Source organism: Pinus tabuliformis, chromosome 3_2 (assembly GCF_031772625.1).
Source record: "Pinus tabuliformis cultivar Carrire ecotype Pingquan chromosome 3_2, CPIR1, whole genome shotgun sequence".
Lineage (NCBI taxonomy): Eukaryota > Viridiplantae > Streptophyta > Pinopsida > Pinales > Pinaceae > Pinus > Pinus tabuliformis.
This window is the reverse complement of record NC_142302.1, coordinates 164549053-164567585: the sequence shown is the minus strand read 5'-3', so window position 1 is coordinate 164567585 and position 18533 is coordinate 164549053. Positions and strand designations below refer to the sequence as shown.

Sequence of the window (18533 nt, the reverse complement as noted above, 5' to 3'; positions counted from 1 at the left end):
ACTCTACCTCTCTCAATCCAATGCATAAGGATGGGCTGATAACGTTGTAGATCCTATCAGTGTGCCTCTGAAGTGAACTGTGCTGAAATCCCAACGTGTGGTCTCTATGTTGCCCCTCATCACTAGCTAGCCCAAAGGATGGTTGCACATCCTCCTCCATCATGGGCTCGACATGAGCCTCCAACTGCTCCTCCCTAGACAACCCAACATGCAAGACATGCTCATCAGTCAGCTATAGGTGACTGTCATCCGGCAACTGTGTCATAGATCTGGATGCCTCTGTATCTATTGGCTCCTCATCAACAGTGGGGATGTTTCCTGACACCTCATCAATGGATGGTCCTATGGGTGTATGCTCTACTTTCTCCCCCAAGGTGTCAATTGGTGCTATCAAAGAGGCCTCCAACAATGGTGACTCTTGTGCCACACTGGGTATACCAATGTTATCCTCATATTCCCGCGTGTCCTCTACCTTATGTTCAATCCCCTCCTCAGGCCCCTGATGTCTAAAGACCAGGTCTCCACCAGCAAAATCGTCTCCTTGACTCATTCTCTAACCGTCTCTGGCTTGCCTGTTCCTTTCCAAGAGATCTGGTGCCCTGATTCTATCGGCTTTCCCCACATAGTGTAGATGGTTGTACTCCCACGACTTGTGCACCTCTAGTGTCTATGTTGTAAGGACAAGGATGGATTTGGTCTAACACCTTCCTCAACTGAGCCAACCTCTCATCACTCTAGCGGATTCCACCCCAGAATCCCTGCATACTGAATCTCCCTTGAGCCATGGGTAGTGTACGGTGTAACTCGTCATTGTGCATACATGCCCAAATCTCCCATGATCTTACTGGTTACCCACAGTTGGGCCAAGATCATGCTCTGATACCACTGTAATGTTCCTAAACAGGAATTTAAGTGATAAACCAATTAAACAAACAGTGCAACAGTGGAAAATTAAAAACATTTAGCAAACACCCATGAAACACTATAATACTGGAACTGTTGAGCCATATATTATGAAATATGAGAGCATGAGTACAATATATAAATGGAGTAGTGCACCTTGGCTTATCTCATGGACAAGCTGGACCGAACCCAGGTGGTAGAATAGTTGGAAAGATGGTTGTTCAATTGTTGGTGTATCGAATCCAAATCGTGTCCCGATTGGGACATGACGTGTCCCGATTTTCGGACTTGAATCCGCCCGAATCGTATCCGATTCAACGGATTCGGGACACGACAGGCCTAGCGGACAAATCCAGTTTCATATATGGCAAGTGAAGTGGTTTTACCTCTCGATTTTGATTTAGTCTTGTTAACTCGATGGAATCTCAGTTTGCAGCAACTACAAATGCATGCCTCTAAAGTATCATAGAAGCATCAACATCATCATGCCTTCCAATGTTCAATAGCAATGATGGACACTAAGGAAATACCACAGAGTTGTGCAAAGAAATGGTGAATGTAGCATAGAAGTGTACCACGCAACTTCCAATCGAGATGTCATGACTCATTCCCTATATGATCAAATTGATTGGACCATCCCTACTACCCAGAGACATCGGCACCATTACCAGTCCAGAACCCATTCCAGCAGCCAAGTAAGGTCATCCAAGACCCAATGGCAAGCAACCTCTTCCAGGTAGCAACACAATGTGCAGTCCAGACCCCCCACCAGAGTCTCCTCCAGAGTCCAGACAGCACTCTATCTTGAGTTTTCCCATTCGGCCTCAGATGTTAGGAGAGATAGCTCTAGCAGGCCCTAACAGGATTGCATTATTAATTATAGTCCATATCCTAGATCCATCCCAAGTTGGCTTTCTGCTTTCAGGGTTTTGGCTTTTCAGGCTTTACCTTAGATCCATTCTCTACATTCCACATGTTGCCTTTAGAGGAGCCATTTTCATGCTCCCACACTGTACTGACATCATGGTATCCAATGGTCCCATCAAACTACTTTAGTGGTCATTTGTTCAACATTAATAAAAGTATCTTATCTATGATCAACAAAGTAATTTAACCAGGTTTCAGCAATTTTGCATGTGCAAACTTGAACTAAACATGAAAACTTTGTCATTTGTTGGACACTAATAAAATTATTTTACCTTATCTTATCTACAATCACCAAAGTAATCTAACCAAACTTCAGCAATTCTGCATGTGCAAACGTGATCTCAGGCATTGTGCTACCTTTTCTATGCAAGAAGTTGAAGGCCTTTTGGAGCACCAAGTTGACTTCCCTTTAGAACTTTGTTTATTCTTCTTCCCTTAATATTTTGATCACCCTTAGCCATCTCCTCAAAAGGTCACGTCCTTTTTCAAGGAAATTGACTTAAGATCATTTAGCTATGTAATTCTTCATGTTTTAATCAAAATCATTTCCACTGAAATATTCATTGATAAAATACATCTAACATTTTGCTACTTTATGGCATTATGGCAAAATTCAAATAAAAAGTTGTGGAACACCCCACAACAAAGCTTGGCCAAAAAATTATTCTTAGTTTATAGCTAATTTGAGTTTGTAGATTTTTCTTATGCACTCTAGAAAATGGTAATTATTAGAACAAAGGAGGTGATCTCGTTAAACATGTTAGGTCACTGGGCAAGTAGTTATTAATTGCTTCCAAACGAAGCAGTGTGCCAAAATCAAGTGTCCACAAGGCCTCGCCCTCAAAAAATCCTTCGTGTCAAAACATGAATTAGTTAAATGTATAAGCCAAATACTGTTAATTCCATTTCAAAGAAGATAGACTCAAAATATAACAATCTTAATATGTACCAAACTAATAAGCTCAACCATCATCTAATAGCTAATTATCCTGTACTTGATCAAACCCTAATCAATTTAATGGCCAATTAAGTAGTTTGGCTCATCCACATCAAATGTTTATAATGCAAATATAAGCATCCCAAAAATATGTATCATGATACATATTATATATATGCAGTGTGAAATATGGCACAACATAGTTCTTTGCAAAATTTGCATCATGTGTCAATCCTTTCTGTCTCATGAATCATCTTCGGATAAAAGACATCCAATGGAAACTTTGTCAAATGAAAGCCTTGCACATACTTCTATGGAATATTCTTGTGTAGCTTCCATAATTTCATGAACAGCATTATGGAACAATGACTGAATATCCACAAATACAGACCTGATGAGAATTTTATTTCATGTACTTAGGCACACTCTGTAACATAGTTTAAGGAAAGGTTTTAGTTGCAACGAGTCCTTGGTAAAATACACGAAAATTAGATCCACATGATAATACTTGCAGTGGTTATAAAGTCATAAAGCCTAGGTGAATCCATGTGCAAAATGTGTGGATTGTTAAGAAAATGCATCAAAAGCCTTTTGATTTGAATGTTGTTCTAATATATTTATATTTTACAGCTTTATATAAATTCCTATTATGTTAACACCAGTCCGCTGAGGCAACAACCTTACTACACCTCTTTTCGAATGATAGGCTTTTACTGTACATAGAATGCCATGGAGATGCATCCAGCAAGCACCAACAGTGTTTGAACTATGGAGGCAATTTGAAGAAATCCTCAGGTCACCAGGACCGATCCAAATGGTGCATACCTCATGAAAATAGATGTGATCATCTGATAAGTGGAGATATGTATTTGAGCTCTTGGTGTCACCAATGCCAAAACAAATCAAAAAATACTAATTAAACTGCTGGTGATTTCTTTATCTTGGCACAACTTTATCAAATGGTTAGTTGTTGAAAAGTAAAAGTGGGGATCTAGCTATCCCTGTGTCCATTCCAAATAGTGTTTTCATTTTATTTGTTATTTTCCAGTTGGAGCTACATCAATGATATATGAAATATTAACTGCACAAAAACAGACTTAGAGACATGACAGCCAGTCGGAATTGCACTTTTTCACTTGTATTAAGAGTTGCAACTTCAGCAAACCTGCAAAGTTCCATAGGAGTTGTATATACACCTTTCCCTTGAGCAAGATCATCCCACACAGTCCCCTCATATCTGGCCAAAAGCAGAGCAAAGGTATGAGAACAGTACATCCTAAATAAGTTGCTATGCAATTCTTTATTTTATGCAAAGAGAGGCCAAAAATTGTAAATTTTGAATTCAAAATATTGCCTTCTTAACTATCGTAAAGGAGAAATTCCAAGTGCAAAGACAACCTTAACAATGCCAGACAAATAAATAACATCCATCAAATGTTAAATGTTAAATGTTTTAGTGCTTCTCTGCTGGTTAACATAGTTATATGTTAAATTGAATCATCCCATATGCAATTGCCAAAGAAGCTAAAGTGGGAACTGTTGCAGCGAAATCTATCACCTAGCGCAAAGCCTCACTAGGAGACGTAGACAATGTGCAACACATGAGAGTGTTACCACTGTCATCTCAGCAACTATTCCCCTCTCTTTAGTGAAGGACACAATCCAACACAAGGGAAGCTTCCCTGGTACGGCTTAGGGATCAAGTAACCCAAGGATCTATCAGGCACCCACATCTTGCCAAGGGTTGGGACCTGGGAGCTCCCCATGGAAACAAGAAAGAAAATGAGTAACGAGCAGAGTATAGAAGAAAATGAAAGGAATCGATCATGAACTTGTTTTTAGTTTCAAATGGGGAAGCTCAACTTTCAAGGCTCAAAGGTAACTCTGTTTATTAGCACCCACGTTCTCACCAGGGCTTGGGACCTCCCCAAGGACACAGGGAAACAAAATGTGATGAAAATTTTAGCAAGAAAGGGTTCCTTGATTTGTGTCTTAACCAAAGGAACCTGTTAAATGTTAAGATGTTCTTTGCTTAGGACAGTTACACAGAGATCTATATGAGCCCGTTTAACTTTCCATTTTATTTTGTTTAATAATCACATAACCTGTAACTGGACATAAAAGATAGAAGCAGAAGACAAGACAAGACAAGAGAACACAAGTATATGGCTCAAGCCAGGGAAAAACCCCAAGATGGGGAAAACCCTTTATCAATTCTTCTTATTATAAATATCAAATGTTCAGCAAAGAGAGAGAATACAATAAAATTGACTTGCCAATTGAAGGTCTAACAACATTGCCCTTAGATAATAAGATGATCCAATCAATCTGAAATTCTGGCATTCTTAGCATGCTCCAAAGGCTGTTGACTTCTTCTCTGTAGTTCTGAATACTGGTTAGGGAAAAACACTGTCTGCTTGCAGCACCTTACTCACACCCAATAGACCTTTGATTTGACTGTGGTCTCCCTTCATATGATCCCTCCACCAGCACGCTATCCTTTAATCTTCTTCTAAGCCAAAAAAACGAACCATACAACACATTGTTCAAGTATGACAGACAGCGGCCTCCTTTCTGTAGCTTCTCGGTCTCCTGAACTATGCTGGAGCAGACCTGCGGCCCCTTCCTGTAACAACAGATCTGAAGAGCGACCTCGAAGGAGAGAGTTTCTCCCTCATTTCATCCACAAACTGTCCCAGAGATAACACATAAATTTGGACTACCTTTCTGCTCTTGAAACTGGACCTGAAAGGAGAAATTGACCCATACAATCTGCTCAGAATCTTCCTTAAGGCCTGCGGCTGACCATCTGAGGAATCTCGGCCCTGAAGTAGAAGAAAAACCCTAAACAAACAACCCTTCGTCCTCCTCCAAGTACTCAGCTGCCTCAGACATAAATTCAAGTATTTGTATGATGAAATATGAGGTTGGAGGATGCCCTTATATACAATTAGACATGATGATTTGTCCTTACTTGTGGAGGCAAATTCAAATTTCAAATTTTCAATCCCACCAACCCCGCCCCCTCCCTTGATAAGGTCATGCCTTATAGAATTCCTTTTGAATAAATAAATATTTTTCCTCATCCAAATTTGGTGACCTTTAGGTAGATTTTGGTCCTCTCAAAAAGAGGAATTCAATGCCACAATTATCTTCCCCAATGGAGCTGTCCAAAGTGGAATTTGGCCCTAGTTGCCAATTTTAACACTCCCTTCCAATTAGGGAGAATTCCACATGTCAATCATCGATCATCATGACATCTTGTCATCATGTACCATCTATGAATCTCATCTCTTCTCTGCTCTGCTGAAAACTGATATAGATAATGAAGAAGAAGAAATCGAGTGAGTCACAAGACCTTGCCGCTCTCCATTGACAAAAGTCAGTTCTCATAACAAGGGGTCGAACCACAATTGGACTTGATCCAAAGTGATCAAATTGATTGAACATCATGCATCCTAGACATAGGGAGTACGGCAATACACGATGTGTCCATCAGTAGTGCTATGGTCGCTATCCACTTTTCCCAACTCATTGGCCAGATGAGAGGTACTTCCCATATACCCGGACTACATCGGTAGGATGATGCAGGAACACCAGCAGAGAAAGAATATATCACATCCTGCTCACAACCACACGTAGGGAAAGAAGAAACCACATCCTACAATCACGTGTCACAACCGTCGTAGGGAGGATCCTACACGTGGGGAAAGGATGAACCACGTCCCACCAACATGTCAACCATCGATCGTAGGAAATGAGTATCCTACATATGGAGAAAGGATGAACCACGTCCCACTAACATGTCCACATGTGACAACAAGCAGATGTCTATATGCATCTCTCACTAGGGAATCCGCAGGAGAAAGTGAACCACTCATCCTACTCATATGCCATAGGAGAAGGTGAACCACTCATCCTATGCATATGTCATCCTACACACATGTAGGGGAAGGTGAACTAATCACCCTACACACATGTGTTATCAATCGTAAGGGAAGGTGAACCACTCACCCTACACACATGCCATCCGTCACAGGGGAAGGTGAACCACTCATGTTGTACACCGCGCACCTATAGGGGAAGGTGAACCACTCACCCTATGGTCGCTCGTAGCTCAAGAAGTACCCCAAGTCCCCAGAAGCTCCCAGAGCTCAATGTTCAATCGAGACCCTCTTAATAGAGTCAATCCATGACCTCCAGCTTCTTTCCAAGAGGTTATGTAAGGATGACAATAATCAGCTCATCCAACCAACAATGATGGAGTTTGGTAGCTTTTTAATATACCTTATCAAAATAAAGCGTTACCAAATACTTGGAGCTACTGTGGAGCACAAATTCTCTGAAAAATACAATGATGGTTACCAGCACGTGCTCAGATGGCTTGCTAAAGAGATTCCTTAACCAACTAGCTTCATAATAAGCCATACTTGCTATTATATACATTCAGCCTCAATAGTGCTTCTAAAGTAACCGAATCAAGAGATATAGCACAAGATGTTCTCTTTCCATCATTCACATTGCTAACCAAGCCAATATTAGAATATTCATGGAATCTTAGATTCCAGCAATGTATCTTAGATTTTAGACAATAGAGCTATCCAATATATGAGGTACATCCATAGCTTGACTTAGAGGCATGTGATAGGTGTTTATCAGGAAAACCAGGGATCAACATTTTCTCCATCTCATCAAGCTTTTAAGTGCGGGAAATAGTGTATCAAGGATTTCCAGACATCATTAAAACAACATTTTCAATCATTGCTCCCTCTAAATATTGGTTGTTAAAATTGGTTGATAATATTTTTCCTAGATTCCTCTCATCAAGAGGTGTAGGATTGATCTAAAGATCATCCGATTCCGATAAGTATTTATGGAGATATGAATTTATTTTGATTACGGACAAATTGTCAAAATCGGCCAGCAACTTATGTAGGCTCACAAGCTCAAAAGACACATCTATTCATCTTCAACGTTTGCATATAAATACAGGATGTCTTCTCCTCATTTGGTCACTTCACTTCTCATCATCTCTCTCTCTCTCCTGCGCACAAAAGAGTCTCTCTCTCTCTCCTGCGCACAAAGTCTCTTTCTCTCACACGTGTGGAAAAGGGATGCAGATTTCTAGGGTTACAAGTTGCAGGAAGGTATTTTGACCAGCGTGGACTCCTCCTTGACTGCGGATTTGGTGTGGCTGATCCTCCTTGGCAGGGCGCAATTTTTGGCACAGAAATCGAGGTAATCTGACCTCTGGTTTGACCAATATTGACTGCCCTAATTTAGGGCTGCAAGTTGACTTTAGAAATCTGCACTTTGACTGAACTTTTGGAGTTGTTCTAGTGCTGCTTCTTCCTGTTGTTCAAGGGCAAGTTCACTGGAAATTGACCAAGCATATTGGGGGTCAATTTCGACTCGTTTGACCAAGTTTGACTTTGCTGATCTAGGGTTTGCTGCTGCTGATATAAATCAGATTTTTGTACTATTTCTCTCTGCTGAATTATTGAAGATAAAAGAAGATTTGATCAAAGGGTTTCCCCATATTGGGGTTTGTCCCTGGCTAGCCGCCACATCTTGTGTCTCGTCTTGGCTTGTTTTTTGTTGATCGTTTATATGTTCTATCTGCACTTTACTTAATGTACATGTGATTGCTAATCTGTGGATCATAATAAGAAAAATAAGTAAACTGCTCTGAGCATAGAACATACCATAATTTAACATGGTATCAGAGCTGAGGTGAAGACAAAGCCCAAGCAAGAGCAAGAGCAATCACCGAAGAGAAGGTTGGCAAGGCTATCCAAAAGAAACCATGGGGTCCTTAACACACTTCCCTGCTGAAGACAAACTCCGTGAGAAGTCTGACTATCACGGATGGAAGATGTCTCTCGATCTAACATTAGAAGAACAGGAAGTGTTGGACCATGTGAGGGGCGGAATTGTTGAGCCTCCATCAAATGCATCCGCTGCTGCCAAGAACAAATGGACCAAGGGAGAAGTCAAAAGCAAAGAAGATCATCCAGGACCCTATCCACAAACGCTTGGTAGCCTATGTTTCTGAGCTGAACACCTCCAAGGAAATCTACGATAGACTGGTGAGTTTATTTAAAGTTAATGATGCAAATCAAGTCTTGTTTCTTAGAAATAAGTTGAAGGAAATTAAGAAGGGCAAAGATGAAAGTATGCAAGCATATTTCTTAAGGATCACCGAGATCAAGAACGATCTCCTATCTATTAGGGAAGTAATTCCTGATAGGGAAATGGCACTCACAACTGTTGGAGGACTACCATCTGAGTGGTATATATTCAGGACTACTCTCCTCAACAATAATGTAATTCCTGGATTTGAGAAATTAATGGCAAGATGCATTCAGGAAGAAGCAAGGATGGAAGAACAAGAAATGCCCACACTTAATGGTCATCCCGCTGCCTTTTCTTCTCATGCTAAAAGAAGAAACAATTCTGGGGCTAAATTCAAAGGAAAGGCTGGACCAAAGGGTGGAAAAAAAGGACGATGTTACAATTGCAATAAACCAGGTCACTATGCAAGGGAGTGTCCTGATAAAAAGGACTCACACCGGGATGATGATCAAAATCCCTCTCAAGGCAATCAAAGGAATGGCAGGTCAAATGGCCGAGGTAAAAGGAGTGTTGGAAATCAAGGAAGAGGACAACCATTCAAGAAGGCAAGAAATTCCAGGTATGAATCTAACATTGTTACCAATAAGCAAGATGAATATTATCTACCAGCTGCTCTATCTACCTCTGCTCCTCCGGACTCGCTGGGAAATTGGCTTATTGATAGTGGTGCCTCAAGGCACTTCACTGGTTACAAAGAAGCTCACTATAATCTGATAACAAAAGAAACCAACCTGGAAATTGTTCTTGGAGATAGATCGAAATATCCCGTGAAAGGTGTAGGAAATGTCTCTATTAAATTGAATCAGGGTAACACAATCCACCTACAAGATGTATTATATGTACCTAATCTCAAAAAGAACATGGTGTCCATTTTGGCTATGGAATAAAAAGGCTACAAGGTGGCCTTCAGCAATGGCAAGGTACGTGTATGGAAAAAGAATATTAAAGATGCTTTCACTCTTGGGTTTCGAGTTGATTCATTATATCAAGTCGAAGGAAGTCTACTAGGTATCATGTCTTGTGACACAACTCTTCAGTCCGAACTATGGCATCGGAGGTTTGCTCACCTTCATTATAAAGCTCTACCCAACGTAAGAAAGATGGTGACAAGGATGCCCAAATTCCGAGTAGAACAAGAAGGTGTATGTCCGGGATTTGCCGAAGGAAAGCACAAAAGGGGACCATTCCCTCAAGCCAAAGCAAGACCTCTGATATATTACAGTTGATTCACTCAAACATATCTGGTATGATCACTGTAAACTCCTTGGGAGGATATTCATATTACCTCACTCTTGCAGATGATTATTCTCGCAAGACTTGGATATACTTCTTGAAAAAGAAGGATGAAGTGTTCTCCTGGTTTCGACACTTCAAAGCCTTGATCGAGAATCAAACTGAAAAGAAGATCAAGATTTTAAGGACTGATAATGGGACTAAATATGAATCCAATGAGTTTCATGACTTTTGCAAAGAAGTTGGCATTAAGAGGGAGACTACTACACCATATACTCCTGAGCAGAATGGTGTGGTGGAAAGGAAGAACCGTACGATCGTGGAAGCCGTCCATGCTATACTCCATGATCAAAGACTTCCGAAGTTTCTATGGGCCAAAGCTGCAAACACCGCCGTATATGTACAAAATCGATGTCCTCATCAAGCATTGGGTTCCAAGACTCCTGAAGAAATGTTCACCAGTAAGAAACCTGACGTATCTCATTTTAGAATTTTTGGAAGCCCTGTACATTTTCATGTGCCGAAGGAGAAAAAGAATAAATTGGTTGCATCTGGAAAGAAAGGAATCATCGTGGGCTATAGCGAAAATACTAAGGGCTATAGAATCTATGTGGTTGGTCAAAGAGAAGTCGAGATTAGCCATGATGTCACTTTTGACGAAGATATGGCTCTTAGCAAAGTAGACAATCTTCCTACTCTAAGAGGATCTAAAGAAGCTGACACCAGGGAATCGAGGGAAAAGGAAGATGAGGCAATGCCTGATGCGGAAGAACCTATGGATCCTATTGATACTCCTCCACAAGAGCCTTCCTCTTCTAGGAAGAGGCCTTCATGGCTTAGGGAGACACTTGATGATGCTGAAGGACACATTGCACCTCGAGGAACCTTTCATGAAAGTAAGAAGCCAAACAAGTATCAGGGATACCTGACCATCATGAGCACGATCATCCAAAATGAGCCTTCATCATTCACAGATGCCATCAAGCATCAAGTATGGAAGGATGCTATGACCGAAGAATATGAGTCTATTATGAAGAATGATGTATGGGATGTGGTTCCCAGACCCCAGGACAAGACAGTTGTCATTTCTAAATGGCGTTACAAGAATAAGGCTCGTTTTGTCGCTCGTGGCTTCTCCCAGAAGGTATAGACTATGACGAGATATTTGCACCTGTTGCCCGATATACCACCATTCGCTCGATCATAGCCCTTGCTGCCACACAAGGATGGAACCTACATCAGATGGATGTTAAGACCGCGTTCTTGCATGGTTCGATCAAAGAGGAGGTCTACATGGAGCAACCCGAAGGATTTGAGATTTATGATCGAAAATCTCATGTGTGCAGGTTGAAGAAGGCCCTCTATGCGCTAAAGCAAGCACCCCGAGCATGGTATGAGAGGATCGATAGCTACTTGATGAAGTTGGGATTCACTAGGAGTGAAGCCAACCCTAACCTTTACTTTAAGGTTGTAGATGACAAACCTCTCATACTAGTGTTGTATGTTGACGACCTCTTTCTAACAGATGCAAACCCTCTCATTCACAAATGTAAGAGGGAGCTGGCTTCTGAGTTCAAGATGAAAGACCTAGGACTTATGCACTATTTCCTAGGACTCGAAGTCTGGCAGAAACCAGGGGAGATTTTCCTATCTCAAGGAAAATATGTGGTGAAGATATTGGAAAGATTCGGTATGGTGGACTGCAAGCCCGTAACTACTCTGATGGAGTTTGACTTCAAGAAGTTAAGCGATAGTGCTGCTGGACCTGTTTTACAAAATGCCACCGAGTATCGTCAACTCGTCAGAGCATTGAGGTTCTTAGTGAACTCCCGTCCAAATATATGCTTTGCAGTCAACACGTTGAGTCAACATATGGTTGAACCTCACCACATAAATTGGATTGGTGCCAAGAATCTGCTGAGATATCTCCGTGGCACAATCACTCATGGGTTGAGATACACTGCCGGAGATGTGAGACTACTCGGGTATACTGATGCTGATTGGGCAGGCAATGTGGTTGACCGAAAGAGCGCTTTCGGGTGTTGTTTCTCTTTGGGATCTGCCTCGATATCCTGGATGAGCAGGAAGCAGAAGTCAGTGGCTTTGAGCACTGCCGAGGCAGAATACATTGCTACTAGCATGGCCTCCTGTGAGGCAGTCTAGTTGAGAAAGCTCTTTAGCGATTTGTTTGGATTTACATTGGATACCACCGTGATTCTATGTGACAACCAGAGCAGGATCCGTTGATCAGAAAATCTCATATTTCATGATCACTCCAAGCATATCGATATCAGGTACCACTATATTCGAGATATGGTGCAGCGAGGAGCAATAAGGCTCCAACATATCGGTACAGATGAACAGGTCGCCGACATCCTGACAAAGCCCCTAAGAAAGGTCAAATTCCTGACTTTCCGAGAACGACTTGGTGTCGTTCAGAGACCCTCTGATGAGGGTCGAGTATGATGTATTGAGCTCTGGGAACTCCAGGGGTGCGCAGGGTACTTCATGGAGCAACATGTGACCACAGGGCAACTCACCACCCCTTGGTGGTGCACTATGTACAGGGTAAAGGTTCAACCTTCCCCTGTGACACCCCGTGGCGACTGTGGCACAGGATGATTAGTTCTCTTGTGGGCCAAGATGATTCGTTCTCCGTGGAAACTGTGGAACAGGATGATTAGTTCTCCTGTAGGCCAGGATGATTAGTTCTTCGTGGCATCCACTGGACAGGATGATTCGTTCTCCTGTGGACAGGATTATTAGTTCTCCTGTCGAGGTATCCTACCCATGCAGTCTGAGACTCATGGGAAGTACCTCTCATCTGATCAATGAGCAGGGAAATGAGGATAGGGACCATAGTAGTTCTATCGATGGATGCATCGTTGTATCTACTGTACTCCCTATGCTAGGATGACCTCCATTGATCTGGGATCAATGATACTGGTCTGGGACCAGTGAGAGTGGTACACACTCTGAGACTGACTTCGGGTCAGTGGAGGACTGGTCTGGGACCAGTGGGAGTGGTACACACTCTGAGACTGACTTCGGGTCAGTGGAGGATGGTATGATACATCCTCGATCACTTCTTCTTCTTCATAGTTCGAGCAGAGCAGAGTAGAACAGAGCAAAGCAGAACAGAGCAAAGAAGAACAGAGCAGAGCAGAGCAGAGGTCAAGCTATACAAGGCAGTGCATTTGATGGATGAATAGTAGCGACGGTCAGACAAATTGCAGATGGAGTTCTCCCTAGTTGAGAGGGAGTGTTAAAATTGGCAACTAGGGCCAAACTCCATGTGGATCACCTTATTTATGGCTGATAATATTTTTCCTAGATTCCTCTTGTTGAGAGGTGTAGGATTGATCTAAATATCCTCCGATTCCAATAAGTATTTATGGAGATATGAATTTATTTTGATTATGGACAAATTGTCAAAGTCTACCAGAAACTTATGTAAGCTTAGAAGCTCAAAAGACACATCTATTCATCTTCAATGTTTGCATATAAATACAGGATGTCTTCTCCTCATTTGGTCACTTCAATTCTCATCATCTCTCTCTCTCTCCTGCGCACAAAAGAGTCTCTCTCTCTCTCCTGCGCAGAAAAGCCTCTTTCTCTCACACGTGTGGAAAAGGGACGCAGATTTCTAGGGTTACAAGCTGCAGGAAGGTATTTTGACCAGTGTGGACTCCTCCTTGACTGCAAATTTGGTGTGGCTGATCCTCCTTGGCAGGCCGCAATTTTTGGCACAGAAATCGAGATAATCTGACCTCTGGTTTGACCGATATTGACTGCCCTAATTTAGGGCTGCAAGTTGACTTCAGAAATCTGCACTTTGACTGAACTTTTGGAGCTGTTCTAGGGCTGCTTCTTCCAGCTGTTCAAGGGCAAGTTCACTGGAAATTGACCGAGCATATTGGGGGTCAATTTCGACTCATTTGACCAAGTTTGACTTTGCTGATCTAGAGTTTGCTGCTGCTGATATAAATCAGATTTTTGTACTATTTCTCTCTGCTGAATTATTGAAGATAAAAGAAGATTTGATCAAAGGGTTTCCCATATTGGGGTTTGTCCCTGGCTAAACATAGCCGCCACATCTTGTGTCTCTTGTCTTGGCTTGTTTTCTGTTGATCGTTTAAATGTTCTATCTACACTTTACTTAATGTACATGTGATTGCTAATCTATGGATCATAATCAGAAAAATAAGTAAACTGCTCTAAGCATAGAACATACCATAATTTAACAAAAAGTGACCTTGCCCAAGTCATAAGCATCGACCTGTCTACAACCTGCTACTTTTCCTGTCATTCTGCTTTTGGTCCATGTGCCATAGTCATATATACAGTTTACCAAGGATTCTATGGCTTCCTCTGACAATTTCACATGGTTCTGGTTCGAGTTCGAGTTCGACAATGATTAGGTTCGGTTTGAGTTCGAACTTTTTGATGAGGTTCGCCATTAGGTTCGTGTATATATAATGAATTATAGAATAAAATAGTAAGAAATCAACATCAGTAAACATTAAAAATGTTATCACCGACATGGAAATTGCAAGGGTAGATTACAAGATTGTTGTGACATGAGGTTATGAGTTTTGATCTATGAACTTGGTTAATGGCTATGAGGTTCACCGAACCTCAAAAAAATTTTAAGGTTCGCCAAAATTCGAACCTCAAGGTTAAAGTTCGACGAACCTTGTGACATAGCCCTCTGAAGCCTTGCTTCAGATAGTTATACAGACTTTATCCATCTGATCCTCATCTTTAAGATGAGACTTTGCAATTGTGTCAGAGAATGCTTCTTCTTCAGCTCAGAGAGAAAATCATCTTCATGGCCCTATTTCAACCAGGCTGAAGAAATCCTTTCAATCATCCAGCTGCTTGATGACAGCTACTAATCCATTATGCAAAGGTCTGAGACATCTGAATACAACCATATTTCTCCAAAGATTCAAGATCAGGGTCCTCTCAGTTTCCTTCTTCAATGAGGGGGGCTGTTGCAAGGGTATGGTCCTGGTTCTTTTAAAATAAGAAACTTTCAAGGTTGCTCACATTGCGACCTTCATCATTATTTTCTTTCTTGGGTTCTAAACTATAGACCTGCTTCAGGACTTCCTCAGACACTAAACAGGGATATCATAGATTTATCCAACTTCTTGATAGGACCTAGAGTAGCCTTCAAATTTTATTATGTCAGGGTTTCTTATGCAACCTTGATTCAGAGCCCCAGCTTGTCATTAGCGTTATTCCTGACGTCTTCTGCCACACTCTGGAATCTAAATAGTCCAGAGAGAATCCAAGCAATGCATATCATCAAATGTTGTAGATATGACAATGGAACTCTAGTTGAAACACTGGTTTCTGCTTTTAAGGTTCTAATACAGGTTATTGGTGGATGAACACTAGCAGAAGCCTGGAGTCAGCGACACGCTGATTATCAATTCAACGTTAACTTATTTCTCTAGCCAATGGAGGATCCATGCTAACTCCTTTGGATAATCAAGAGAAGAAATTTCTACATAAGGATATTGGTGGCATCATAAGCTCAAAGTTAACCAACCGCTCATCAAGACCTTACATTGTGCACTTGTAACCCCGGAAGATGTCTACTTATGCGAAATGTGCTACTGAAGGTGCCTGCCAAGTGTACAAATAATAGTGCCCACCAGTCTGCTGATCTGCATTTTACTGTCGATTTGAACACATCTTTGCCACAGTTATAAAAATCTGCTTCTTTCAATGTTATAGGGCTTCAAGAAAAATTTACTATATGCATGAAGCTTTCCTTGTATCCAAATCATCACTGATGTGAATGCCCTTGGGATTTTATAAATTCTTATTCAATAATAACATTATCACTGTAAATTAAGACAAATCTCTATAGGTCAGCTCAACTGATCTGACCACGTGTATGAATATATATATATGAGGGCTGAAGACAGAATCTTACTTTTTCCACAGGACTGCGAGTATTCTTCTCACTGAAGGATAATCCTCTTCAATGGCCGAGAGCAAGGTGATGAGCCTAGACTTGTTGGATGATAACCTAATGATCCATTTCTTTTATAAAGAATTTAATAGGAGTCTCAGCCCCTCTTTCTTTGTGATAGAGGCTTTGAATTAGATTCTTTTGAAATGTAGTTGAGTTGGGCTTCTTCTTTTCCAGCCTTTATTTGAGTGATCATGATTTTGAAGGGTAGCTTGGATCTCACGCTCAGAAGATTATGAACAGATTCATGCTTACAACACCCTTCCAACAAAATTGATATAGGACTAACACAGATGTAAATTCAGAATTTTATTTTTTTTTTTGTCATACTGTCCAGATTTGGAGAATATACATGCTCAGACTGAGTGCCACAAGGTTGGCTTCTTAGATGATTAATCAGACTCAAATCATTGTACCTTCCTTCTTCAAAAAGAGAATGAAACCTCTGATATGTGAGTGACTTCCACAGGTCGGATTCTAGTCTCACTGTTGAGTTCGCATAGTATAAATACAAACTTCAGAACTGAATCTTTTTCTATCTGTTGATTCCTAGGTGTCTAAGATATTGTTGTAGGTCTTGGGCAGCTTCACAAGACACTCTACACAAATCAGATCATCAACATTCTGTCCATACTAATACGGGAGAACTTCCTTCTAGGACAAGGACACACCCTTGTTCACCTGAGCTAATAACTTGAGTGGCTGCGGCTTGAGAAGGGGGTCCTTCCTAGACCTCTCGGCCTTCGTACCAGACCTCCTCAACCAGCCCTGCAACCCCAAACCGAGATCCAAACCATACCAAAACATACACAAAAACACCCTTACTTACCTCTGTATCAGTGTCCCAAGTCTGCAAGAGATCTGCACCAAGTTCTGTCCAAAACTTTTCCTAAAGCCTCCTAGCTGGTTGCCTCAGAACTGTAGCTCGGTCTCCCAAGGAAAACTCACAAACAGAGATAAAACCTTTCACAAACTTGCTTCATTGCCACATACGTCCTTGCCTCAAATCTGTTGTCAAAATCATTTGAGACTGGAGATACTTCATGAACAGGGCTCTTGAGTTTTTACTTTTCTGGAGAGGGAGTAGACCATGGAAACTAGTCAACAAACTTCACTTGTGATTGATTTCTCCTACAATCTTGCTTGGGCTTGTCCCCTCCTGGGCTCTGATACCATGTTAAATGTTAATATGTTCTTTGCTTAGGACAGTTACACAGAGATCTATATGAGCCCATTTGACATTCCATTTTATTTATTTTATAATCACACAACCCGTAACTTAACATAAAAGATAGAAGCAGAAGACAAACCAGGACAAGAGAACATAGGTATATGGCTCAAGCCAGGGAAAAACCCCAAGATGGGGAAAACCCTTTATCAATTCTTCTTATTATATATATCATATTATCAAATATTCAGCAGAGAGAGTGAGTACAATAATTGACTTTCCAATTGAAGGTCTAACAACATTGCCCTCAGATAATAAGATGATCCAGCCAATCTGAAATTCTGGCATTCTTAGCATGCTCCAAAGGCTGGTGACTTCTTCTCTGTAGTTCCAAATACTGGTTAGGGAAAAACAGTCTGCTTGCAGCATCTTACTCACACCCAATAGACCTTTGATTTGACTGTGGTCTCCCTTCATATGATCCCTCCATCAGCACGCTATCCTTTAATCTTCTTCTAAGCCAAAAAAACGAGCCATACAACACATTGTTCAAGTATGACAGACCGCGGCCTCCCTTCTGTAGCTTCTTGGTCTCCTGAACTATGCTGGAGCAGACCTGCGGCCCCTTCCTGTAACAACAGATATGAAGAGAGACCTCCAAGAAGAGAGTTTCTCCCTCATTTCATCCACAAACTGTCCCAGAGATAACACATAAATTTGGACTACCTTTCTGCTCTTGAAACTGGACCTGAAAGGAGAAATTGACCCATACAATCTGCTCAGAATCCTCCTTAAGGCCTGCGTATGACCATCTGAGGAATCTCAGCCCTGAAGTAGAACAAAAACCCTAAACAAACAACCCTTTGTCCTCCTCCAAGTACTCGGCTGCCTCAGACAAATTCAAGTATTTGTATGATGAAATATGAGGTTGGAGGATGCCCTTATATAGAGTTAGACATGATTTGTCCTTACTTGTGGAGGCAAATTCAAATTTCAAATTTTCAATTTTTCCCCCCTTGATAAGGTCATGCCTTATAGAATTCCTTTTAAATAAATAAATATTTTTCCTCATCCAAATTTGGTGATCTTTAGGTCGATTTTGGTCCTCTCGAAAAGAAGAATTCAATGCCGCAATTATCTTCCCCAATGGAGCTGTCCAAAGTGGAATTTGGCCCTAGTTGCCAATTTTAACAAAACCACAACGAGTTTCTCCTTGAGCATGCACGAGTTCCTATGAGTTA

At 41.3% G+C, this 18533-nt stretch overlaps 1 protein-coding gene across 1 annotated transcript in view; it reads right to left on the bottom strand.

The window, feature by feature from the left end:
* The window catches only part of LOC149180314 (protein TIC 100-like), a 159193-nt gene that overhangs the window by 116618 nt on the left and 24042 nt on the right, over positions 1-18533 (bottom strand). Inside the window, exon 2 of the mRNA XM_089416018.1 lies at positions 3933-4004. Within this exon, the coding sequence (XP_089272144.1) occupies positions 3933-4004 (72 nt within the window). The remainder of the gene's footprint in view (positions 1-3932; positions 4005-18533) is intronic.